This window comes from Protopterus annectens, chromosome 11.part0, assembly GCF_019279795.1.
Source record: "Protopterus annectens isolate FY-2018-M chromosome 11.part0, PAN1.0, whole genome shotgun sequence".
Classification (NCBI taxonomy): Eukaryota; Metazoa; Chordata; order Ceratodontiformes; family Protopteridae; genus Protopterus; species Protopterus annectens.
The window spans coordinates 237,314,087-237,341,277 of NC_056745.1; the positions used below are offsets into that span (position 1 = coordinate 237,314,087).

The 27,191-nt window shown below is 39.9% G+C and overlaps 1 protein-coding gene across 2 annotated transcripts in view; it reads left to right on the plus strand.

The window, feature by feature from the left end:
* ITPR2 (inositol 1,4,5-trisphosphate receptor type 2) overlaps positions 1–27,191 on the plus strand; it is a 2,416,542-nt gene that overhangs the window by 1,433,088 nt on the left and 956,263 nt on the right. For both annotated transcript variants that reach the window (XM_044087657.1, XM_044087658.1), the window contains exon 33: positions 22,823–22,951. In XM_044087657.1, coding sequence (XP_043943592.1) covers positions 22,823–22,951 — 129 coding nt within the window. The remainder of the gene's footprint in view (positions 1–22,822; positions 22,952–27,191) is intronic.

The following is a 27,191-nucleotide window of genomic DNA, read 5'->3' on the forward strand; positions in this document are numbered from 1 at the left end:
ATGACTCTGGCAACCTACATTTGGGAATCAGCCAAGAAAGAAGATGGCGCGACTAATGCTCCAAATATATCGATCTATATAAATAGATAGATAGCTATAGATATATAAATAAATAGATAGATATAGAGATATAAATAGATAGATATGGGTCTAGTTGGTTGACATCTGTTTTGCTGACAAAATATAGTCAACTAAACAGTAGCCCTTTCCCTGATATTGTGCAATCATGGAGTTTATATATTTATATAGCAGGAGGTGGGAGGGTGCATGGGGGCTTGCCACCCCCTCCCCCCGGCAACAGTTATGTTTTATTTTAAGATTTCTAAATGTATGTTTTGCATGCACGGAGATTGTTGCTCCTGCACGTGTAGTAGCATGTCACTGTTTACAAAGCTGACATTTTGTGGTTGACTTTATGAACATCAGTGTTTGGGTATTTCATATTACACATATTTATAAACACATGTATCCATGCACACACGCACACAAAGTCTGCTTGCATGCACAAGTATGAGGTCCCATCTATTCCTTGTGATTGTATGCACATAGCATATACTCAAAAAAAACAATGATGAAGTGACCACGGGTGGCTCGTGGCATCGGACTGCAGCCTCCTCAGCAAAAAAAAAAGAAAACAGTACTTTTTTGTTTAATTATTATTATTTTTTTTTTACTGTCTCAGACAGTTCAGTTGAGTACTCCGACTCGCCTTTCAAGTTCCTGCCTCTGCGAGTACACGCATGCGCACTTTGATCACCTCGGGTTGCGGCGGTTTTAAATAAAGACTTTTTTTTTTCCTCTTTGTTTCTGCTGCAGCCCGGAGAACAAATTAAGCCATCAGTGTGATGCCCAGCAGTCTATGCGGTTTGGAACCGCATAGAATTAGAAGGGGTTCAGACTGCCACGTCCGCAGGCATGTACATGACGTGCTTGGGCTAAATGGCAGCTGATTGGTTGTCGCTCTCTTCCCGGGCTTTATGTGCTGGGAAAAGAGCGAGAAGCAAACAGTTGCAGCCAGTTTCGGTTGTGGACTGATTTGTGAGTCACAGTCAAGTGAAGGATTTGGATTTCTATTTTTTGGGTGGCCTATATTTGTCAGCTAATAGTTAGTACAGAGAGTTTTCTTCTTGGTGGTATGTGTAGTATTTTTTATTGTCCCACCCAACTGCATCTTTTTTAATTGTCATTGTTTGTCATCATGAATCTCAAGGTAAAAAGAAACCAGTATTTCTGCTAATTACACATTTTTTTGAGAGAAAGTTGCATTAACTTATTTAATTTTAGGAATTTCTTTCTCTCCATTTTGTTTTTTTTTTTTTTAATATCAGCCATTAAAGAAATTATTTATACTTGTTGAGTAGTGAGTTCTCTCTGTACCTGCTGCAGTTTGCCATGGCAGTGGTACATGAAGAACTCCTCTGTGTGTGTGTGTGTGTGTGTGTGTGTGTGTGTGTGTGTGTGTGTGTGTGTGTGTGTGTGTGTGTGTGTTTGCGTGCCTTTGAAGGTTAGTGAAAGAGACAGTGTGGATTCAATAGGATAATACGCAATTCCATACACTTTTGAAAGGATGCTATTTTAAGTAAACAAATATAATGCTGCAGTTGTTGGAGCATATCTTTTGTCATATGTGCTTGCCATGCCTGTCATATTTTTTCATAATTCAGCATTCCAAAAGCATCATCAAAGACTTGTTATAACACGATAGAGAAAGTACTGTGGTAAATGACGCAGGCTCTGATAAATGAAATACATGCACTGCTAAGATGGTGGAAAAAAATACGCTGGTTCTTATGATTTTAAGTAGTTTTAGTCTGGATTTTTTTTAAAGTGAGCTATGTGTTCTTTTATGTAAAGGTGGAGAAAACAGAGATAGCTTAATTACTACAAAGGTCAACTTTGCACTGGTGTTAGCCTGCAATATTTCAGCTACAGATGAGTGAAGTGGAGCTATCTTATGTCATCAGATGTTGTCATGTAGCATTTTAGTGACACCCTTATAATGTTGTCACATAACATCACAGTATCCAAATGTTGCAATCACGCTTGTAAAATGAAGGTAACTATTTTACACTTGGTGTCTGATCATCATATATTAAACTTTTAAAATATGCTTACCTGCTGAAAACCTGTTTTACTAAAGTCAAGTCATTGCCATAATATAAAATTCAGTAGGCTTTTGAATTTTTAACATATTGTATTTGTCAAGGTCATGTCTCAAAACAGTCAGCCCAGTATAGTTTGTTAGTGGTGTGTGTGTGCAAATGCCTCAGTTGCTATATACTGGTGGCTAGAACAAACTCATGGTGTTGTGGAAGGGAATACCTCAGGCCTGAACCCTGTACCTTGTATGCAGGTGTTAAGGACCTGAATTCCCTACCCAACACCATTTGTAAAAAAAATTGCAGATTTTTGCCTCATATTTGATCTGATCTGTTCCTCATAATATCTGTGGTTTCTAAATGCCCCAATGCTTGATATTTGATGGTGCAGTGGTAGCATTGTTGCCTCACAGCTGCAGGTTCTCAGGTTTGATTCTTGGCTGGGGTGCCTTCTGTGTTGGGTCTGCATCTTCTCTCTGTGTTTATGTGGGTTTGCTTTTGTGTCCTCCCATGTTACAAAGACATGTCTGCATTATTTCTTTCTGGGCCTCTGCTGAAAATTGTTTTTTTGTTCCAAGTCAGACTGTCCTGATTAACAAATGTTAAATAAAATTGACAGGCATTTTTCAGACTTCAGGTTTCTGAATGCTTAATTCCTTACATATTTGATGGTGCAGTGGTAGCATTGCTGCCTCATAGCTATAGGTTTTCTGGTTTGATTCTTGGCTGGGGTGCCTTCTGTGTGGAGTCTGCATCTCATCCCTGTGTTTGTGTGGATTTGCTCTGGTGTCCTGCCAGTTTACAAAGACATGTGTCTGCAGTATTTCTCCCTGGGCCTCTGCTGAAAATTGTTTTTGTTCCGTCAGATGTAAAATTGAGTCTGCATCTCATCCCTGTGTTTGTGTGGATTTGCTCTGGTGTCCTGCCATTTTACAAAGACATGTGTCTGCAGTATTTCTCCCTGGGCCTCTGCTGAAAATAGTTTTTGTTCCGTCAGAAGTAAAATTGACAGCCATTTGAATTTCAGACTTCATATTCTTCAGAAAATACATAGTAACACAACCTTTTATTCTAGCAATTTTCTAAGTTTATAAGATGATTATTTGAAATTTGTCCTTATTTTTGAGACTGTATTACCCCATTATTGGCTTTGTCCAGGTTTTTTTGTGCTAAGGTTGACAGCTATGGCAAGAACTGAATTCACTGAATATGTTTGAGGGCCGTATTCCCTCATTACTGGGTTGGTCCAGGTGTTTTGTGCTAAGAGGTTGACAGCTATGGTGAGAACTGAATTCATTAAATGATAGCCATTTAAGTTTCAGTCTTCCGCTCTTTCACAAAGCAGCTGATTTGGCGTAGTGGTATGTTGCTCTGACTGTTTTGCACAGGGACCTTGGCAGTAAAATGTATGGTAGTAACACAGCATTTTTCTTTCACAAAGCAGGTGATTTGGCATAGTGGTATGTTGCTCTGACTGTTTTGCACAGGGACATTGGTAGTAAAATGTATGGTGGTAACACAGCATTTTTCTTTCACAAAGCAGCTGATTTGGCATAGTGATATGTTGCTCTGACTCTTTTGCACAGGGACCTTGGCAGTAAAATGTATGGTGGTAACACAACATTTTTTTCTAGCAACTTTCCAAGATTATACAAGCAATGTTTAATGTGTCCCTGTTTTTTTGGGCTTTTGACCCCCCCCCCCAATAAATTTGGCTTTTTCCAGATTTCTTGTGCTGCGAAGTTGAGATGCAGTTGAGTATTGAGTAGATTTTACAAGGAGCTGAGAGCTGCAGGGGAAGAGAAGTTCATAGGTTCATAGGTTGGTACTAGGCTATCAGCCCTAGGGCCTATACAAGCCTAGCCATAACAATTCCCTGGCTATTTCTTCCCACATTATTTACTTTGCTTATGCAAAGTCAGCTTGCATTGTTAATAGCACAACAGGTTGTGTACTTGCTTTTAATGCAGAAGGTTGTTGGTTCTACTCCCACAAGAGATGAATGCTGCTGTACTAAAAAAGTTAAGATACTAACTATGAGCCTGTTATCAGTTTGCCATCCATTTCCTATTGCATTATTACTAGCTTATCATTTTTAATGTAATATAGGAAATTTATTCCCCAGGGGCATCAGACACTTTATTTTTCGATGAAACCATGAAATATAAAGGTGTTTGCTAGCAGCAACCTCTTCATTAGTTACAGATTTATTTAATGTGGAATTATTTAGATGACTTTTTTACTTCTTCAGAGATTGTGCGTATTTACTGATAATGGTGGACTGTAGAATTGTGCATATTTACTGATAATGTTGGACTGTAGAATTGTGCATATTTACTGATAATGGTGGACTGTAGAAGTTTGAGTAGACTTTTATGATGGAAATGTTCTGAACTGGGCAGTTTTGTCATTATGGGTGCATGCATTTTGTTTCATTGTTTACTGGAAAGATGTTCTAAATTGGGTAGTTTTGTCATTATTGGTGCATGCGTTTTGTTTCATTGTTTACTGGAAAAATGTTCAAAACAATAGGAAGGTGTATGATTTGAAAACAGCCCAGAATTAATCTTTATCTGCCACTGGTAAAATGTATTTTCTTTGAATGTGGGTTTCAATGCTGTTTCAATGAATGTGAGTTTCAAGGGCAGAGAAGTTTTAATGCTACGTTTGTTTAGCAGATGTCTTAGTGTTTGTGCTGTAAAATGCAAAATAAAACTTTCAAATGAAGTCCAAATCATCATAGAAGTAAATCAGTATGCACATTAGTGTTTATGGTAAATGGAGTGAAATAGCCAAGTAATGGATCATTGGAATGGCTGCAGGGGGAGGCTCCATTCGACCATGATTTTGTGAGGGGGGAAGGGTGGCAAACTCAAAGTCAGCCCCAGCTGAACTATACCTCCCAACTGTCCAGATTTAAAAAGAATGAATAGATTTTTGCTTCTTATTTTAGGTTTGTTCCTCATAAAATTTGTGGTTTTCTGGCAAATCATTTAGGAATTAAGTCACTAAATAATGACACACTGAGTTTTAGACTTCATAACCTTCAGAAAAATGCATGCTAAAGTAAGACCTGTTGTTCTATCAACTGTCTCAGTTTATACAAGAGCAATTTTTAGTACTGTTTATATGTTCCCCCAATATATTTGGCCTTGTCCAGATTTATTGCATTAACAGGTTGAGAGGTACATGCAAATAAATTGCTTTATATAATTAGGCATAGCCAAACCTCTTAACTGTCCCTGATTTTGGCTCAAAATGTTGCTCTTCCCCCTAATAATCCCTCCGCAAAATAGCAATTTTGGAAGAAAACATGGAGGGTTTACAATTAAGAAATAACTGTAATAATCAGAGTTGTAGATTACTTTTATTTCAGAAATGCATGTAGATTCTTTTATTTTGTCAGCTGCTCACGTTAGCAGTACTAATATTAAAGTGTCCCTTCTATGACAGGTTCCCAGCTGTATTGTGTGGCTATTTTATATATTTACATCACATTTTTGGTCCATTTTTTATAAAATTGTGTATTTTTTGGCAAATTAGTGACAAATCATTAACGACTGAAGTTAGAAAATGACAGACATTTGAGTTTCAGATTTCATACCATTCAGAAAATTCATACTAATGCAAGACCTGTTCTATTATCTTTCTAAGTTTATAAGAGCAATATTTAAACATTGTCCTTATTTTTGGGCCTTTGTCCCACTACTTTGTATGGCTTTGTTCAGATTTCTTGCTCTGAGGTTGAGAGGTATGACAAATGTGTCAGGGCCATCACAGTCAGCCAGAGACATTTCAAATTGTGACATACTTGTTGCACCCCACTCCCCCATGTAGTGAATCTGGATGTGTCGAAGCAAGGCAAGGAGTAGTTATGCAGTGTAAATGTGCAGAGTATCCCCCCCATCCAAGGTAGACACAAGAACTAGAGTGGCTTTTCATCTGTCCTTGATTTTTGCAGAATGGTCTGGTTTCTGTCATATTTTTTGTACTGTTGATTTATGCTTACTACTCAAAGTGCCTGTTGCTCTGTGTTTAAGTAGCAATACTTTAATGACCATCAGGTAAGCTTGGCTGAGATCGTAAGATGCAAATAAGCTTTAATAAGCATACTATTAAAAAATTGCCAACATTGAAAGCCTTTCTGTTGTTGCCATGTAGAGAATACTTAACTAGATAATGTATAAGCCTTGGGTATTGAAATGCATATGACAGTATTTGTAATAAAGGACAGGATTACATTATTTTACAAAGCTCATTACACTTGAAGACTTACAGTCATCTCTGCAGGCTTTACCTGTAAACTAAACAGAATGCCAATCGTGTGGTCCATAACCTGTACAGTAGTCCTTTTAAGCAGTGTATCTTGAGCTTATTTCTTGTTTGCTTTTCATTTTTACTTTGATCATGTTTTCCCCATGAAACAAGTAGATAGTTGTCAGGCAGCAGGTCTTTTTTTGGATAAGAAACATTTTTACAAGTGGGGGCATCAGAGATTTCTACTTTCAGCATGTTACTTGGTACTTTAATAAAGCTGAATATAAATTATAATTAGAACTGCAGTGCAAGAAGTGGTTTGAGTTGAGTGCTGCTTGTTTTTCTTATACTTTATTTTGACTGGCATTTCATTAATGTATTTAAAAAGTAATTTATTTTTTCATGACTCACAACCTTCCATCTAGATATTCCATCTAGATAAGTAAGCTGTCATGCAGCCAATGCATTGAAATATTTTTATTCTTCTACACTTCATTTTGTCTTGATTGGACTCTCATAATGACAGTTTGGCACCCACGGCAGTATATTTAGCTAGTTTTTGTGTTTTGAGCATAGCTCCTCCCCTTTCTAGTTGGTCACACCCCTTCCCATTGACCCCACCCATTCAGCTGTCTTCTGCAGCCCGCCTTTGATTTGAAGTCACCAGCTGCCACTGATGAAGTCTACAACAGTATAATTCTTCTGAGTCAAGCTAGGGGTATACTAAGGAAAGAAAGATGAGCTCTCCTATTTTGCGTCAGTAGGATCCCTCTTTTGGGTTAATACCAATAACCTTTATGATTAACGTAATTTACTTAGACTTAATAGCAAAACCAAGTCTAGAAATCACCCTGACATGTATATTTAGTTTTGGCTCAGTTCTGAATTATACACAGCCCATACTTAACTTCTTCCAAAAAAGAAAAGAATATATATGTATACGTGTGTATATGTGTATATATATATAAATATATATATATATATATATATATATATATATATATATGTATGTATGTGTATATATCTATAGATATATATATATATATCTACTATATGCCATGTGATTTTTCTGACTTCTTCATATCCAAATAGTATTCTGCCAGTGTACACTTGCTACTCTCTTTGGTAGCATCTAGTGGGCCACAATTATTTTCTTTTCTGTTCCTCAGACTTCTTTGGGCCCACTATTTGTTCTCCAAGGCATATTTTCTGCCCAGACTTGTGTTTTGGGACTAATTAATGGAACACTTTAAGTTCATACCCACCATATAAATCGCCGTGCTAACCAAAGCTTCATTTCTGTTTTTTTCTCTCTTCCCTTTTTGCTTCATGGTTTTCCAGTGTCCTCTTGCCCCAAACTGCTCCTATTTCCACCCTATGACTTCGCAGATGCAATACTGGGGTCAGCATGGATCTTAAGAGCATCGTGGGGAGTCGTGCTGGTGACTGCTTCTGCTAATGTTTGCTACTAATGACTTTCCTCATTTCCCTACCCAAAGGTGCGTTTATTCTGCACTGCAAATAAGTTCTTATTGTTGATGTTATGTGCACCATAACTGAAAGACTTGGATTTAGTGAATATGAGTGACTATGCATGTAAATGTATTTGCAGTACATTGGAGGCATGGAGAATGTAGCCCTTTCCTGTGATGGGAGGTTTGTCCCAAAATAAATGAATTGACGCCCTAGAGATGAGTTTGTGTATTCACTGTTTCACAGTTTCACTCTTAATCAAACTTGCATTAAATGGTGTCAGACTTGTGATATTGAGCCATTTCAAACTGTTCATATTTCCTGTTAGCTTGAATAGAAGCAGAGTATATTGGTATCCACTGACGTAACCCATATTTACTGAATTGCACAACAGGCTGGAGTAGAAGGCACCTTTCCTTTATTCTTCATGAATCAGTTTACAGCCTCTTTAATGCAGATCCAAAGGTTTTGATCTTTTGACATCAGGTCATCACCTTGTACTCTGTGTCTCTGTCAGTTTTGTCCTTAAATTACTTATGTCCTGCCATGGCCATTCACGTCTTCTTTCTCTGGTGCTCACATTATTCTTCTTGGCTTTATGGAAAAAGCCAGAGCCTATTCCAGAGCCTGTTCTAGCAAGTTGTGGATACTAGTTAGAGAATCTGTGCTAGATGGTATGTCAGCCCACACATGCTCATTCACACTGTATACACACAGCTGTGGGAGCTTAAAAGGATTTGCACTTCACCAAACAGTATGTGAGAGGAAGCCGTAGTGTGTAGATAAAACCCATGTAGACCCAGGAAGGATATGTAGATTACTTACAGGAAATATCTCAGCTGGGAAATGAACCAAGCAAGCAAGACTTGTGTGGTGACAATGCTAAACCCTAAACCACTGTACTGCCCACCTACCATAATCATCATACTCATTTTAATGGTGGTTTCTGGGAGTGTGAGAGTTTATATAAATTTAGCCTGATTGTCACAAACTTGTTTGTTGTAGTCAGTGTCAAAATTTCTCCATTGAGTCCTATTTATTTTATTTATTTATTTTACATTTGTTTACCGGGATAGTCCGACTGGATACATGTCCATTTTCAGCGGAGGCCTGGGGAGAAAAGCTCCACATAGACAAACTTACATAGATTACACAGAAGTTAGCAAACAATTATAAAAACAAAGTGATTATATACAGTGGGTTAGTAGTGTTCCCTAATAGGGACTCACAATTCTCATGGACAGACAGTTAAAAGTAAGAGACATCAGACTGGAAGCAGAGCTTGGTGATTTAGTTGCAAGTTATGATAATTGCAGAATATGCTTTTAGTTTATAACGTAGGGTTGGTACATGGGCATAGCCAATTCACTTTGACATGCTGTTTGAGGTTTTTTTTGAAGAGACATTTGGAGGATTGTAGGGTTATATAGTTTGGCAACGAATTCCAGGTTTTGCCAATGAAGTTGGCAAACAGGGATTCACCAGCAGAGTTATTAGCTTTGTGGGTTTAGACCAGTAGTTTATTGGCTGACCATAGGGATCTTAGGTTGCTATATGTCTTAATAATATTTTTAAGTGAGGGGGTATCCTCATGGTGGTACAAAATTTTGTGCGCTATTAAGAGTTGATTGAATTGAATTAAGCTGGGCAGTCCTAGACACTCTAGTTGTTTAAGATTCTGGCAGTGGTGGGTTCTAAAGGTGGAACCAGTGGCGAATCTGGCAATATGATTGTAGCTATGGGACAGTTTACCTAGTTTGGATTTGTTGAGGTTTGAGAGTACAGGCGAGGCATATAAAATAGTAGAGAGTAGGAGTGATCGGGCGATTGCAGTCCTAGCCAGTGGGGTTAAAAATGTCTTATTTTTATACAGTGATCCAAGCTTCTTATTGATGGTCTGTATGGTTTTGTTGACCTGTAGGTCAAATTTAAGATTATTGTCTATGATAACCCCTAGCAGTTTGGTGTGATTATCTGGGGAAATAGTGGTAACATTGTTAGATGTGACAGAGAATGAAAGTGTGGTAGATCTACTAGTGGGTGAGAAGAGTAGAAGTTTAGTTTTATTGGGGTTCAGAAGTAGGTGTCGGTTGGTGAGCCAGTTCTCGATAGTGTTAAATGTATTTTGGATTAAGATTTCCCAAGTCGGATGGGGAGGTGGCTGAGCAGATGAGAGTGGAATCATCTACGTATTGAATGCAGGTGGCTTTAGGGATAGCAGTGTGGAGGTTGTTGATAAAAATAGAGTAGAGTAGTGGACCTAGTATGGACCCTTGAGAGGACAACAAGTGTGCGAGGTAACTGGCTGGAGAGTTTGCCCTGCCATAGTACCGCCTGCTGTCTACCAGTCAGGTAGGACTGGAACCACTGGATAGCAGGCTTGTTGAGGGAAATAGATTTTAGTGAAAGAATGAGAAGTTCATGGTTGACCATGTCAAAGGCTTTTGATAGGTCAAGAAAGAGGACGGAGGTTAGCGTATTGTCATTCCTGTTGTGGTTTATGGCAGTAGTAATGGAAAGGGGGGCTGAGGTGATGCTGTGGTATGGCCTGAAACCATGCTGGGAGTCGGATAGTAAGTTATTCTGTGAAAGGTATTGCATTAGTTACTTGTGTACACATTTCTCCATTATTTTGGCTAGTGGGGAAAGAATGGCAATGGGTCTATAGTTGGATATGTCTGAGGAGTTACCACCTTTATGGAGTGGGATGACGTGAGATATTTTCAGAGGAGGGATAGCATTTTCGGATAAGGTTCTGTTGATAAGGATAGATATGGGATATGCAATGGCATCTGCAGCTATTTGTAGGTATTCTGCAGGGAGGAGGTCAGCTACGAGGGTGGTAGGTTTTAGTTTTTTTAGACGTGTTTTGATAAAACTAGTGGATACTGGTTGGAAGCTAAATTCTGGGTGATTATTAGGCATGTGGTTTAAGTTAGAGGGGGGTTAGTTGATTTGCTAGGGATTGGATTGTTTCAGTGAAAAAGTTATTAAAGGTGCTAGCTATGGTCTCTGGGGAACTATGGGTGTAGTTAGCCGGGGTTGAGGTTGTGGAGTGACCTGGACAAAGTAGTTGATTTAAGCCTTCCCAGAACTTTTGAGGGTTGTTGTGGTGTTTTTGTAGGAGATTTTGGTAGAAGCTTTTTTATCCAGTAAAATAGATTTGTTTGTATCTTTCCTGAGTTGATATTTTAGATGGTCAAGTGGGGTTTTGATTGATGTCCTTCAAGAATGCATCTGCAGTCCTTACATATGGGTTGTCCTGCCTCAGGCAGCCCTTCGGTCGGCCGGATTTCAAAGTCTGGGTCCGGCGTCGGCTGATGTCGCCCCTTCCCCGACGTCAGAGCGCCTGGGGTATAAAAGCGTCAGCCAATGCCATCTTCCTCAGTCTTTCTTGCCGCACGGTGCCCGAAGCAGAAGCAGTTCGCAAGTGCCGGTCGGCCAGCTCCTGTAATTTCAGCTACCGAAGACTTCAAAAAAGCTAAGTACCCCGTTGGGGACTCTTTCTTGCCTCAGCCGATGTCAGATCAAATGCTTAAAGTTAATAATTGTTTAACTTGTGGGAAACAAATACATCATAAGGATTTTCACTCTTACTGCCTCCCCTGCCTAGGCCCAGACCACGACGTGTCAGCCTGTGCAGCCTGTGCTTCCTTCAATTGACGCACTCTTAGGCGTCGGGTGGAGTTTGCAGAGGAATTTTTTGGGGTTAGTTTCTGTTACAATATGCCGTCGGAGCTTCCGACTACTCATTTATCCAAAAAACGGAAGGACAAGGACCGACACACGCAGACCGTGAGGCCTACCGCGAGTGTCTCGGTCTCTGCTGAAACTGAATCCTTGGTGCTTCCGACCGTCGAAACCGCACAACCGACAACCTCGGCCCCGGAGGCCTCCTCGGAGTCGGTCATAGAATTCCCCTCTGAAACCGGTGCTCCGGAAACATCCGACACCATTTCTCTAGAGAAAACTACTCCTGCACGTGGGGCAGCTAGGCCTCCTGCATCCATGTCTATAAAGGCATTCACACGTGCTAAAGCTGCAAAACAGCCAAAATCTCTCCCTCCCAAGGCTATTCTTCAGGGTTCTTCTACAGGTTCACAGATTTTAAGTTTAGCTGAGGACCTTATTTTCTTAATTAGGGGCTCTCAGCCACATCCGGACAGGGGCTCTCAACCTCCTCTAGACAAAAGGCCCAGGGTTGAGCACACAGATCCCCAGTCTTCTGATGAGGCCTCAGATGACTCTGCCCTATCAGACTACCAGGAGGAGGCCTTTACGGCCTATGAGGATTCTGATGCTGAGGAATCTATTCCCTCAGCCTCCCCTCCTGAAGAGTTGTCCTTTGGGAGACCCTTCACTCCATGAGAGAGCATTTCAAATGGCAGGGCCAAGAATTCTCTGATTCCAGGAAGAGATTAAGGACCATTTTGCATTTACCTCAGCATAGACCTTTGGCTATTCCTCCTGTTTTGAATGTCATTGATGATGTGTACTCTGAGTCTAGCACTTCCCCTGACTCCCTCCCTCCGGCTCCTGTCAAATCCGACAGGTACTACAGGGTCCCGGACTCGCATCATTTCCTTTACAAGGGCCACTCTGCTGACCCAGAAACTATTTCCCAGGGCCCTAAAGGGGTTGCAACCACCACTTCTAAAAATCCACTTCCTTCTGAAAGGGAGTCCAGGGCTTTAGAGAGATGGGGTAAAAAAGTGTATACTTCGTCCACTCTTTCTATGAGGGCATTGAATTGTCAATTCCATATGATACAGTGCCAAGAGTATTTGTTAGATGAATTGCATAAAAAACTATCTTCGCCTGAACCCCTAGATCGCAAGGCACTTCAGGATCTGGTACATAATTCCCAGCAGGTTAGCAACCATTTCTTGCAGTGTGGTTATGATGCATTGGAAGCTTCATGTAGGTCAGCAATGACAGGTGCAATCATACATAGGCATGCTTGGCTGAAGGAACAAACTCTGCCAGATCATGTTAAAGCAAAGCTTCTGGATGCACCACTGGAAAAGCAAAAGTTATTTGGCTCCTCGGCTCAGGAGGTCTTAAAGAAATTTGAGGAAAAGGCTAAATCTGTACAAACAGTCCAAGATTTTCTCCAGGTCCAACCACCAAGATTCAGCAGAAATTGTCCTTCTAAGAATTGGTCCTTTCCAGACACAGACAGATTTCAAAGAGGCAAGAACAGGCGTGCCAGAGGTAGAGGGCAAGCTAGAGGCTCCTACAGAGGACGTCAATGGCAGCCTCCTAACCAGAGAGGTAGTGCAGGACCTACAACTGCTCCACAAGGACAAACTCAATGACTTGATCTTGACCCCGCCAACCAGGGCTCAATTGGAAGCACCTTTGGGTGGAAAGCTTTCTTTATTCTCAAAAAACTGGCACAGTATTACAAGGGACAAATGGACACATGCAAATAATAGACAAAGGATACAGATTCCATTTTCATACATTACCAAAAAGAAAAGGCATGCCAAACCTGCCACCGAATCGAAGGGCAGAGGCTTTCAAGCAAATTTCCAACCTACTGCAAATGAAAGCTATAGAAAAGGTTCCTCTCTCAGAACAAGGCCAAGGATTTTATTCCAGACTATTCCTTGTCCCAAGAAAAGAAAAGCAATGGAGGCCTATTCTGGACTTGTCCGCACTGAATACTTATCTCATTGTGCCAAAATTCAAAATGCTGACCTTACAGCAACTCCTTCCCATGCTGGGCAAGGGGTCCTGGCTGGTAACTCTAGACCTCAAGGAGGCATACCTGCATGTCCCTATAAGACAAAGTTGCAGAAGACACCTCAGATTTCTTGCAGGTTCAGAGCACTATCAATTCTCAGCATTGCCCTTTGGCTTATCTACTGCGCCCAGAGTATTCACGAAATGCCTGGCATCAGTAATTGCACACTGCAGACTTCAGGGGATTCAAATATACCCATACCTGGACGACTGCCTTATACAAGCGGACAGCCAACAAACTTTGGTAAAACACTTGAATTACGCCATCCGCCTACTTCAGGCCTTGGGATACACAGTCAACATTCACAAATCAAGACTTGTTCCATCCCAAAGAATAATTTTTCTGGGCGCAAAACTAGATACAACCACCCAAATGGCTTTTCTCACAGAAGAAAAACAAGAGCAACTACCGGCCTATTTCAGAAAACTGACAAAACAAACCCAGCTGACTGCAAGGAGAATTCTGCAGGCCCTGGGTTTCATGGCATCTTGCATTCTTCTGATTCCACAAGCAAGGCTGCATATGAGGAAACTACAATGGTACCTAAGGAGTCTATGGTCTCAACACAGTCACAGCCTAGAGGCTTTGATCCCACTCATTCCATGCCTTCAAAAAGAATTTCTGTGGTGGGCTCGAGCAAGCCAGTGAAACGTTGGTCTGCCCTTCAACAAACCAAATATCAGCCAAACCATTACAACAGACACCTGGGGAGCGCACATGGAGGGCAAATGCATTCAAGGACAATGGTCACAAAAAGAATTGCGCCTGCACATAAACCAAAAGGAAATGCTGGCAGTAATGCATTCAATTGAGGCCTTCAAACACTTCCTGCATCAAGGCCACCTGCTAATAAGGACAGACAATACCACAGTTATGTGGTACATAAACAAGCAAGGAGGTACCCATTCTTACCCTCTTTGCAGGTCGGAAATGAATCTTTGGGAGCTTTCCCTAAAACTCAATATAGAGCTGCAAGTCCAGTTTGTACCAGGAAAAGACAATGTGCTGGCGGACAGCCTAAGCAGAAAAATCATGGATCCACACGAATGGATGCTGCACCCAGACACCTTCCTTCAGATAACACAATCATGGGGGAGACCGGACATAGATCTTTTTGCCTCCGACCACAACCATCAACTGAAGAAATTCTGCACAAGGACATACCACCCACAAGCATGGAAAGTGGACGCCCTCTCTTTCAGCTGGAATGCTCTAACAGTATATGCATTCCCACCTCTTCCATTAATGACCAAGGTTTTACTGAAGATCAGGACAGAACAGCCAAAAGTGATTCTGATAGCTCCGGACTGGCCAAGACAACACTGGTACCCACTGTTGAGGAGCATGTCTCGCACGAAACCGTGGCCTTTACCACAATGGCCACTCCTTCTGACACAACACAATTACAAAACTCTACACTCCAGCCTGAAAACCTTGCAGCTGACAGCCTGGAAAATACCTTGACTCCTCCCCAGGATAAGTTATTCAAGAGAGTAAAGGATATCATCATGGAAGCTCGGCGGCCTTCCACAAGAAAGGCATATGCAGCAAAATGGAAAAGATTTCGCACTTGGAACACCACAAAGGGCCAAGATCCGACAGTGATGAGCATTGAACATATCCTGGAATACTTGGCAGAAATGCTCCATAATGGCCTTTCTTACTCTTCCATAAAAATTCATGCTTCAGCAATTTCAGCAGAGTACAACACTGATCCACCTGTATTTTCTCATCCTCTGCTAAGGCAGTTTCTAAGAGGGATTAAAAACATCAACCCTCCAAGGAAACCACCAGTGGCTACATGGGACCTTAACTTCATGTTGGAAAAATTAACTCTACCTCCCTTTGAACCAGCAGCATCTTCAGAACTACAGTTCCTGTCCTGGAAGACTGCCTTCCTTCTGGCTGTAACCTCAGCAAGAAGAGTATCTGAGTTACCGGCCCTCATGGCAGTACAGCCATTTCTTATTTTTCATCAGGACAGAGTCTCATTGAGAACCAATCCTTCATTCATGCCAAAGGTGGTATCCAGGGTCTCACTGAACCAAGCTTATTCACCTTCCTACCTTCTTTCCAAATCCGCAAAACAAAGGAGAGAAAATTCTGCATACCTTGGACATTCACAGACAGTTGCGCTACTACTTGGCCAGAACTAAGACTCAGAAAAACTGACCAGCTCTTTGTAACATATGCTGCTGGTGTACAAGGAAAAGCAATTTCCAAACAGACAATTTCAAAATGGATAGGAAATTGCATTCGATTCTGTTACTCTTTTCATGGCAAGACTGTGCCAGCTAACATTAGACCTCATTCCACCAGAGCCACAGCCACCTCCACAGCCTTCTTAAGAGGGGTGGCTACGAAGGACATCTTAGAAGATGCTACATGGAGCTCCGTGCATACATTTTCCAAGCATTACAATTTACCTTTATATTCCAGATCCAGAGCAGGCTTTGCTACGGCAGTCCTGCAGGGTATTTCAGCTACACCATCCTTTTCTTAGGTCCTACCACCCCCAGCTTGGCTATGGTATTCTACCCATATGTAAGGACTGCAGATGCATCCTTGAAGGACATAGTACAGTTTTGTACCTACCATAAATGTAGATGTCCGATAGGTATGCATCTGCAGTCAGGTTGTCCCTCCCTCCTACCCCTCTGTGGTACTTGTTGGGTACTTAATCCATCAATTCTAGCTAGCTGGGGTTATCTATTATGGTGTATTTGTTTTTATATATATATATATATATATATATATATATTACTGTGCATGTTTGGATTTTTTGCATCTCTCCAAATTTAGCATTCCTTAGAGGGCACCTGGCATCTGGGGCAAGAAAAACTGAGGAAGATGGCGTCGGCTGACGCTTTTATACCCCAGGCGCTCTGACGTCAGGGAAGGGGCGACATCAGCCGACGCCGGACCCAGACTTTGGAATCTGGCCGACCAAAGGGCTGCCTGAGGCAGGACAACCCATATGTAAGGACTGCAGATGCATACCTATCGGACATCTACATTTATGGTAGGTACAAAACTGTACTTTCTCCAGCTGGCCCAGGCTCTGTTTCTAGCTTTGATTTTAGCTTTGGTATCTTTTGTGAGCCATGGTGCTGTATTTGATCTAGTTTTTATTGTGCGTGCTGGAGCATGGGAATCAAGGATACTTAGGAATTTACTATTAAAGTGATCTATGGCCTCCTCTAATGTTAGATTTTTTAGTTTTGACCAGTCAACTGCTTTTAATTCATTTTGGAATATAGCAGCATCAAAGTTTGTCCTTTTTCTAAATGTTTTATATTTGGGCTGGTGAGGGTTTCCTGCCTTACGTTTTATGATATAGGTTAAACAATGGTCACTGAGGTCATCAGGGAGAGTACCAGCTGTGTACAGTTGGGGTTGGTTATTAACTAGGATCCAGTCTAGGATACTTTCCTTGTTGGTTGGTTTGTTTATCCTTGTGGGAGAGGTTATGGTCTGTTTAAACCCAGATAAGTTTATATGAGTGAGGGGGGGGGGGTCGGAGGAGCAGGGATGCCAGTCGGTGCTAAAATCACCAATAACTATGTTTTTTGGGGGATAGGTAGTGGATAATCAGTAAAGGAGATCTTCTAGGGTATTTAGGTTGTTGCCTGGTGGAATGTATGCACAGACAATGTTCAAGTGTTTTTTGGTTAATCTGTAGCTTGGTTATGAGGAGTTCCGCGTTATTGAATTGGGGAGGTTGAATGGTGTCTCTATTAACGGTTAGAGTATTTTTGTAAAGGACTGCTATCCCACCCCCTTTCCTTGTAGCACAGTCTAACCAGTGAATATTGTATCCTGGAGGTAGTATCTCATTGTCAGTAGTACTGGGTTTTAGCCAGGTTTCCGTAAGACACATAATGTCTGGGGAGTGGGTTGCTAGGAGGGCGCTTAGGTTGGGAATCTTATTGTTAATACTTCTAATATTTAGGTGAAATGCTAGGAGGGAACTAGTGGGAGTATTCATGGGTAGCATGACTGTGGTGGTTGTGGTAGGGGAGTGGAGGTTATTGGGTGTGGGTGAGCCAGGGCTGGGATGAATGCCTCCAAGTGTTATAAGGTTATAGTGACACAATATTCTGAGCTTTAGGATTTTGTTTATACGCTTTATATAGTCTTTGTCTTTAGGATTATATTTTGTGGCTGTACAGGGGTGGTATTTTATAGAGGGTGGTATATTCAGTGTGCTGGGGAAGGTAAAGTATTTGGTGATGTGTGAAGTCATGGGTGTCTGACCATTTGGGTAGTGAATACCATGGTCAAGTGTTTGTTCGTAGGCAGTGAGATGGTAAAATAGAAACAGTACAGGCATTTGGGTAATTAGTGTTTTTTTGCTTGTTTGCATTTTGATAGGGGGCGGGCCAAATTTGATGGCTGACTGTACTAACAGAGTGTGGACGAATGAGAGAGAAGGAAATGGGTTAAGGGTGCAGGGTTCCTCAATGATGTGTGAGGTGCTGATTGGTACTTAGCAGGAGGGGAGTGGCAAGGGAGTGGCAAAGTCTGGTTTAAATTTAGTACTAGTGGGGGAGTGGGGCTAACACTGACTCTGAGAGTTACCTTGGGCTTTTGGTTTGGTTTGTATGATTGTATGTAAGCAATATTTTTGCCTCAACAGTTTACAAAAACTAAATTGTAGTTCACCTATTACAATTGAAAAGCTGGAGGGAGTCAGGTTCTTGCTTCCCAGAGGTTTTACTTAGTTAAGATAGCTAGCTTCAGTGGAGAAGATAGAAATTGCTTTATGCAGGTCACTCAGGAAAGAAACACGTGCAAACTGAAAAATAAAGGTAAATAAGGCAGAATTAGTGCAAAGGTTACCAAGAATGTGAAGTGGAGGGCATGCAAGGAATAGAGCTGGAGAGTAAAATTAATTATATTGCATACATTATAATTAAAATTGATTATATTCCATACAGTATCAGCTCTGTAAAACCACAGACTAACAGCAGTAACATACAGCCTCTAAGTCCAGTGATAACAGCTGTATACTTCAGTGAATACACACAGGATATAATGCACAAAGCAAAGTATGGCTGTTTTACGACAATAATTCTAGAGCTATGTTATTCATATATGAATGTTACATTTGGACAACACACTTCAGTGGAATGTGTGTATCTTCTAGGAGTTGAGCAAAACAGATATTGCCCAGGACAATTTGAAAATGGCAAGCATCCAACACATTGTGCATTTTGTATTTTTAGCAGCAATCACTTCAGTGGTACCTTTAGTGTACTTTTAGAGTCCTCAGCATTACTCACTGTAAGCTCATGGATGATTTGAGGGCCACAATAAACTCAGTGGTTTCAAAGCAACAAGCTCTAAGAGCCACTAGGAAGTCAGTGGCTCTCTGGCCTCATGGTCTTTTGAAGAACTGCTATGCACACTGAGCTGTTCAACTCAGACATGAAGAAGAAAAAAGGAAAAAATGCTTTATTGTGGAAAAAGTAAATTTTTTATACAGGAGTGACTTCTAGAAAGATGTCCAATTATGTATACGAGTATAACTTTGGGGTGTGGAAAAAAAAAGAATAAACAATGAATAAATAAAAAAATCACAAAAGTGTTTCTGCCCTTAATTTTAATACTAGGTACTAGGGAGTAGGGTTGCCACCTTTCTTTGTGGCTAAAAATGGGCTTAGGCCACGCCTCCAGCAACCTGCCCATTCTCCGCCCATATCCCATCCATTTTGTGACATCATTGCTGCGCCACACAAGGAGAATGCCCTCTTTTTCTGACTGTGATGCCTTTTTTCTGCAGATTTACTATGCTTTTTGTAATAAAAAGCATAGTAAATCCACTGATTTAACTAAGTCCAGTAGTCTGTTTCTTTTTTGAAACAGAATACAGGAGTTTGTACAATGTTTTCCAGACTACTGAACAATCAGTTTGATTTCTGAATACTCCGGAAAAAAAAAACAGGTGGCAATTCTAGTAGGGAGACCACTTCATTTAATCCTGCTGGAATATAGAGAGCTGCTTTGACAGTTAAGGTTAAATGCATATACCCCACCAAGATTAAATTATGCTGTCTCCCTAGTACCTATATTGAAGTTAAGGGTAGAGGAACTTTTTGAGCTTTTTTATTTTTTTTGAGATGTATTGTTGTTGTTGGTTTTAAGTTTAAAATTTTTTTTTTACATTTATTTAAGCATTTTGGCATTGGTTTGGGCTCCCTTAAGGGAAAGGAAGTGATGTAATTTGATCCATCAACCAACTTGGTGCTTGGGTTTTAAAAGTAGTAATTGCATTGCAGTTTCAGTTAGGATTAAGCCTCTGAGATGAAAGCGGTTAACCAATAAACTGTTTCAAACTATTCCTTGCTGCTGGTGCACCGTGGAGTGTTTGTGCGATTGTGGTTGCTGAGGTACAGTTTTGGTTTGTGGACAGTTGTTGGAGTTGTTTTAGATGCAAAAGGTAGAGAAGAGCATTGAAACTTTACCGAATGTTAAAGAATATATAGGGGACAGGTCTTATTTAATGTTGCTGTCCCACACGTTTTAAATGAGAATATGAATTTAAAGATGTTTTAAAGAATAGATGTTTGGTAGATTAATATTTTTTTAAAGGTCAAGCATATCTTGATTTGTTGATAACATTGCAATTTAAACATTTTAGGTAATTTTATTACTACTGCTTTAAAGAACTCAAAATAATTTGTCTGGTTTAACTACTTGTTTTTAATACTTATTTTACAGTTTTTGTTAATGCTTGTTTTCTCTTTGTTTATCTGTTGTGTCGTGTATCAAATTCAAATCTGAAGAAATATTTTGATAAGAAAGATTAAAGTGCTTACTAGTTGAAATTTGCCGTTCTTTTTATGCAGCAAAGTATTTTTTCGCATTTTCTTTCTTTATCTTTGAGTTCCAGTGCTCAGTGTTCATGTTCTTTTTATTATTATTATTATTATTATTATTATTATTATTATTGCTATTGTTCTATTTTAATTATTACTCATACAGTGGATAGCTCTATCTGACCATTCCACGCTAGCAATTTCAGTTTGTAAGATTTGAACCTCCAATGCTTATAGGCAATTACTTCACTGTGCTGAATAATTCATTCCACAACATTTACTCTACTAGAAACCTGTTCCTGTCAGGTCTATATCAATACACCGAACCGCCACTTCAACGAACAGCATTTAATTGGAAATGCCATTAATCGAATTCCCTCCGAAATCGCACAGCAGTGAGGAAAGGGCATATTTCCCGATCCTCACTGTACTATGATCTCAGTATGAACCGTTCGATGAACGGCATGTTCGATGCAATTGCACTGAAAATGCTGTTTGATGAACTGATAGGGACCCATTCTTCTCCTCACACCAGTCATAGTAATGGGCGCACACATTTATTTCTTCTAGGCTGTCAAACCTATTTTAAGACTTGTGTAGATTTAAGACTATGTTAACAAAACTAATGTATATTTTTTAATACCACATTTCTCTCTGTCTCTAACTTCTGCTCCATTGGAGGCCTGAGGACTAGCCTCTCTCTCTCCTTCATCTTCTTGAATTTATGTTGATATTTCTACATGCTCTCTCAGTGTTTTTAACCAATGCATGACATTTTTGCTATGCTAATGAGGTGTGAAAGGCTGCATTTTGGTTGGCTTGCTCAGTTATGTTACTTAAGTAATTGTTTCAGAAATCTGTTAAAATCAATTAAATATAAGCAAAATAATAGGTTGCATTTACAGCTATATTCATTGTGATTTCCTTTATTAGCTCACACCATTGGACAGAGCTTATCTGGTCGCACAAATGCGTTTCAAACCGAGGAGCCATTTGTAACAGAAAAGTGCCCATTAATGCATCCACCTGTGTTTTGTAAATGTTTCTTGGTCACTGAGGTGCTTGCAATATCATGCTGTGTAGTGCTTTATTCCAATAAAGACAGTGTCACAGCATTAGAAGTATGTTAACGAACAAGAACAGATGTGGAAATTTAGATGTGAAATATGAGACAACTACTGAAATCTTTGGGAAAAGTACCTGCTGGGTGTACTTTAAAATACTGATGGAGAAACTCAGCAGGGCAGCTTTAGCAGAACACATTGGGAAATTACAGCAGAAGTAGTCATTTTTGATATCTGCAGGTTTCTTACATAAGATCAGTAAAAGGCAGTTGTAGTGTTACTGCGTATTCTTTAATTCATATTCTTACCAGATATTACAAGGTGGACATGGTCTCCTCACCAGAGTGGTGCTACACCGTTATCCTACAATGTGTTCATTTTGTTCCACCTTAGTGTCTAGGAGTCTATCATACAATTACTAACTGCTGCAGTACGGTCTGCCTGGTATGTGGTAATGCAGTTAGAGGAGATGGTCACCATTGGTTTTGCTGCAGGTAAGGAATTTCTTCACACTTTAGAAGATAACATAGTGTCTTACATCTCCCTGAACCTAATTGGTGGCTCGGTACATGGATGCCCAGTTGGTATCCATGCGTGTGTGGCAAACATTGACCTGAGCTATAGTCTACTCCTCTGAAGACTGTTTGCAGTTGTTGAAGATAGTATGGCAAACTCAATCATAAGTCCTTGTAAGTTACTGTCTGTTGCAAGAGCTCATCTTAGCGGTCTGCTGTTGTGCTGATTATTGCAGTAAATGGACTTTTTGTCTACCCAAGTTTATACAGTAGCTAGCACAGAGGCACTGACTGATGGCAGTATTTGCAAGGCTCATTTTCATGAAGAGATCTCCAGAATTTCAGTCTTTTTCTACTGTCTTCTTTGTCCAAGATGATTACCTTTTATTTGTTCATTTATTTATTTATTTGTTTATTTTATTTATTGGCCTTGTGTGTTGGTCCTATGTCCTATCACCATTCATCACTGATGATGTCACAGAATTACCATAATATTTAGTAGCTTGGTTTACAACTTTGAGCTGTAGCTGTATCTACACATGTGGGAGAGTATGCACACTGCACCTGCCTACATATTTAATGTTATTCAGTCCCCGTTTTGGTCTCTTTTCCAATAAAAACACCATAGCTCTTTCCCAGAAGGCCAGTCATTTGTTCACCCCTCTCCCTGGTCTGTTAAATTAATTCTTCATTTGAAGCAATGCCTACTTTCATTGTTTTTATACTTACAAGGATGTGACGTAAGAAGAAAAAAATTGAAATATAATGCATATTTTTTATGAATTCCTTTATTGTCATGATTCAAATTTGTACTTTTTAACTAACTGTAACTATGTTTCCCTAGGTTTGTAACACAACAACAGACAGGAAACATTCAGATACAGCTTTGGAAAGATATGTTACCGATACTGTAATGAACATTGTTGGTGCTTTCTTCAACTCTCCATTTTCTGACAATATAACAAGCGTACAGGTAACAGGATTTATAAATATACAACAGACATGTCTATATCATGTAAACATTTTCCTGATTGAGCATATTAACATCTGCTTTGATGAGCTACTGTATTTTTTTTCTGTTTCTTATTTTACTGTCTTCATAAAGTCAACTTAAAAGGTTTGTAAAGTCCTTAAAAAATTGATAGGAGTCTGTTATGTATTCTTAATTATTTCTGAGAAAGACTGAGGGCCAACTCAGACAATTACTTACACGGCCACATAAGGCCCACTTAGTGTAGACGAAATAGTACACTCAAGTATTAAGCCGATTTCCTGTGCAGGAGGGGCAATTTTGTTTGATGGCGCCAGAATAAGTTAGACACTTTGTGGCAAATATGTGGCTGCTTCCATAATGATTGGAGCTAATGATCATGTAAACACATGAACCCAATAGCATGGATGCAGCAAGCTTAGGATGATGCGTGTTTATGTGTGAAATGACATGTCAGCTACTAATGGCTGTACAATACACACTCTACTAATTTTATATGAAAATTGGAAGGAAATTTGTGCAGAGGATAAACCAAAAAGGGGAAGAGTTAGCAGAGAAACAGAAGGGAAAGGGATATGGGGAAAGACATGATATTTGGGGTGGGCAGATGTCCATTTTTCATATTTTCCAGATGGGTAGAGGAGAAATGTATGAACAGGAATGACAACATACAAATGGGAACAGGGGCCAGACAAACACAAAAGATAGAGAAAGACTAACTGATGACTTCTGGCACTATTGGGTGGAGAACACAAAGCAGACAGACAGAATGTGAGGGAAATGGTGATTAGGACTGGAGTACAAATGCAGAAAGGAGGTGGCACTCAAAAACAGGGAACACTATAATGGGGGATAGAGTGGACAGGAAAAACAGGGAACACTATAATGGGGGATAGAGTGGACAGGAAACACCATGATGGGGGATAGAGTGGGGTTCCAGATGAGTTATTGGAGAAGTGAGAGAGATTAGGATTTCTTTCTACCTCGGATGTGAGAACGTTATACATCAGGAACCCTAGGGATGCCAGATTTTTTGTCATTCCCAAGATTCATAAGAGCTTGGAAAATCCTCCTGGGAGGCCAATTGTCTCAGGTGTAGGAGCGTATCTCCAAAATGTAGGGGTATTTTTGGATGGATATTTGAAAAGTCCCATGATGAAAATACAATCACATATCAAAAATGGAAAGGAATTTTGTGACATTGTTGGAGGAATGTAGTGGAAAGACAAGTTTTACAGGGCTAGTGTAGATGTGAGTGCCCTCTACACTGGTGTTAGTAATACCCAGGTCCGAGAATATATTATATCTTACAGTTATTGGAATTTTCCCTTCCTCATAATTACTTCCAGTTTGAGAAACAGTTTTTCACAGCCATGGGGGCATCATATGCCCCTCCTATGCTGTTATATTCATGGGTTGTTTCGAAAGTTGGTTTGTTTATAATACCAGTTTTTATTCTGAGAAAGTGGTCACATATAAATGATACATAGATGATTTGATATTTGTTTGTAGGGGTAAGGTTGAGAAGTTTGATGAGTTACAGCTGTCTATCACAGGGGGTAGACTTATTGGATCTTACCGGTGTGGTCACTGTAGCTTTTGTAAGTATATGTTCAAGACTACAGATTTTAGTAGTAAGAACACTGGCCGAATGTTTGATATAAAAATTTTTGGCAATTGTAGTCAGGTGACATGTCAGTGTTCTGCCTTTTTTGTAGGGCAATTGAAACAACGTATTGCAGAACTTCTTAGAGACATACGTCACAAAATACTTACAAATGCTCTTTATAGACACTAAAAAATTCACTTAACAGCTAACTTCAAATTTATTATTATTGATCAGGTCAGGGGCAATAGGTCAACAAAACAGGGTTGGCATTCTATCTTAACGAGCAGAGAAAATGGATTATTAAATTGGGAGTGCTATTCCATCCAGGGCTGAATGATAAATTATGAATTTTCAAGATAAAGATTCTAGAAAGAAAGGGGTATATGTAGATATATTGGTTTTAATACAAGGTCATGAGACAAGGACTCTGTGCAGACAGAGATGATATTAAGATTTTTGGAATTGGTTTGAATAAAGATAATGCCCTGCAGGACAAAGGGGATCCAGTTGAGGGCTGCAACCTGGCTTTTCGTCAGTTGAGCAAGGAGGTGGAATCTTTGAGAACCAATATATGGCACTTAAAATTGTTCAAGGCGTATAAACATAAAGGTATCACACCACATGGTTGAGGGTAAGGACCCAGCCCTTGGTGGGGAAACCAGATGATTTGCTCATGGAAGAATGGAATAAGGCACAACAAAAGGCCTCTATGGCGTTTGTTGAAGTCCTCACATCATATTATCAAATAATTATTGAACAAAATATAAAGGATGTTACTGAAATATGTGAGGGCATGAGAAAATATGAGGGGAGCCCACCTTTTGTTGAAGGCTTGAGGAAATTGTCCAAAGACTTGTTTAGTTTTGAAAATATTCTTAAAGAAAAAAAGTTACGTAAATTTCAAAGCGATATTGATGACTATGAGAGAGGGGTAGACCATTTGAATTCCAGAGCAGGGTTAGATTTAATAATAGCAATACATTTAGTAAATCTAATACAAGAAAGAAAAGACCATGTTCTATCTTGAAAAAATCTACTCAGGGCCTTAGTACCTTGGGGGAAGAGTCATCTTTGACTGATACAGAGGGGGTCTGTGTTAATGATTCTCCAGACCCTAAAAATGTACGAATCCAAGATAGCCATTTAGGGGGAAAACACTCAGGGGTGGACGCAAACACCAAGGTGCAAGACTTAGAAAACTTACTACAATCAATGATGAAGTAGAAACACAATTTTACAATATACATAACATTTCTAGCTATGTATTGTCTGAGGATGAACAAAGATTACTCAGTAAAGGATTGGGATATGTACCCAGCTTTTTTGTAGAAGAAAATGTCTTTGCTTCGGATGTTATTGCGTTTTGCAGAAGACTCAATTTAAAATTGTTTTTTGGGACAGGAGAAAATGTTGATAAATAAAAAAAAATGTATTGAATGTCATTTTCACAAATCCACATTTATGCCTCCTAGGAATCAACATGTAGCCATTTTTCAAGAGGCTATTCTCAAGGATTTACATTTCAGTTTTAGTACATCTCAAGGTTTCAGACATAATCTTTCTAAGGGAGAGCAACAGGCTCTCAGAGCTTTAAACAGTAATACTGATATTACCGTCCTCCCAGCAGATAAGGGTGGGGCTGTCGTCATTATGGATGCTAGTTACTACTGGAATGAAGGAAAAGGGGCAGTTGTCCAATCCTACTCATTATATAAGGATGTCAACAGACCCCACCCCAAAATTTAAAGAGGAAATTGATCTATTTTTGGAACAGGCTGTGGAGGAGGGTATTATCAGTATACAGGTCAAACAACATCTTGTGGTTAAGAATCCTGCCCCACAGTACCTTTCCCTGTTGCCCAAAATTCATAAGACCCTAAAACAGCCTCCTGGGAGGCCTATTGTTTCAGGGAGGGGGTGCTTAACTGAACCCATTTTAGTCTTCCTGACTCAATATCTACAACCATTATTACCTTACATCAGGGCAAGGTTGAAGGATACTACAGAGTTTTTACACATTATTTCTGAATCACAGTTGGAACCCAACTGGCTCATGTGCACACTGGATGTCAAATCTCTTTATACTAGTATCCCCCATTGTACGGTGTTACAAACTTTAGATTATTCATTGAATAAAACATCTATACTTGCCTGGATTCAACAACCTCCTCATTGTTCTGACGGAACATGTTTTGACCAAGAACGTTTTCTGTTTCAGGGGAGAATGTTATTGGTAACAGCAAGAGACAGCTATGGGGGTCTTGTTTGCCACCATATATGTGGACCTCTTTATGGGATTTATAAAAGATCAGATTATATATAATGATATGCATAACATTTTTCTTCCTGAAATAGATATTTGGAGGCGTTTCTTGGCCGATTGTTGGATGATCTGGAGAGGGGGTGTTGAATACTTGATGGAGTTTTTGGAATATCTAAATGAGATTCGATGGGGGATTGAATTCAGTATCACATATCAAAATAAAGAGATACATTTTTTGGATGTTAGGATTCTGCGCCTATCTGATGATACCCTGAGTAGTTCTGTTTATAGAAAGTACCCACAGTATAATAATTTACTTTATGCAACCAGTCTTCATCCTAGGCACACTA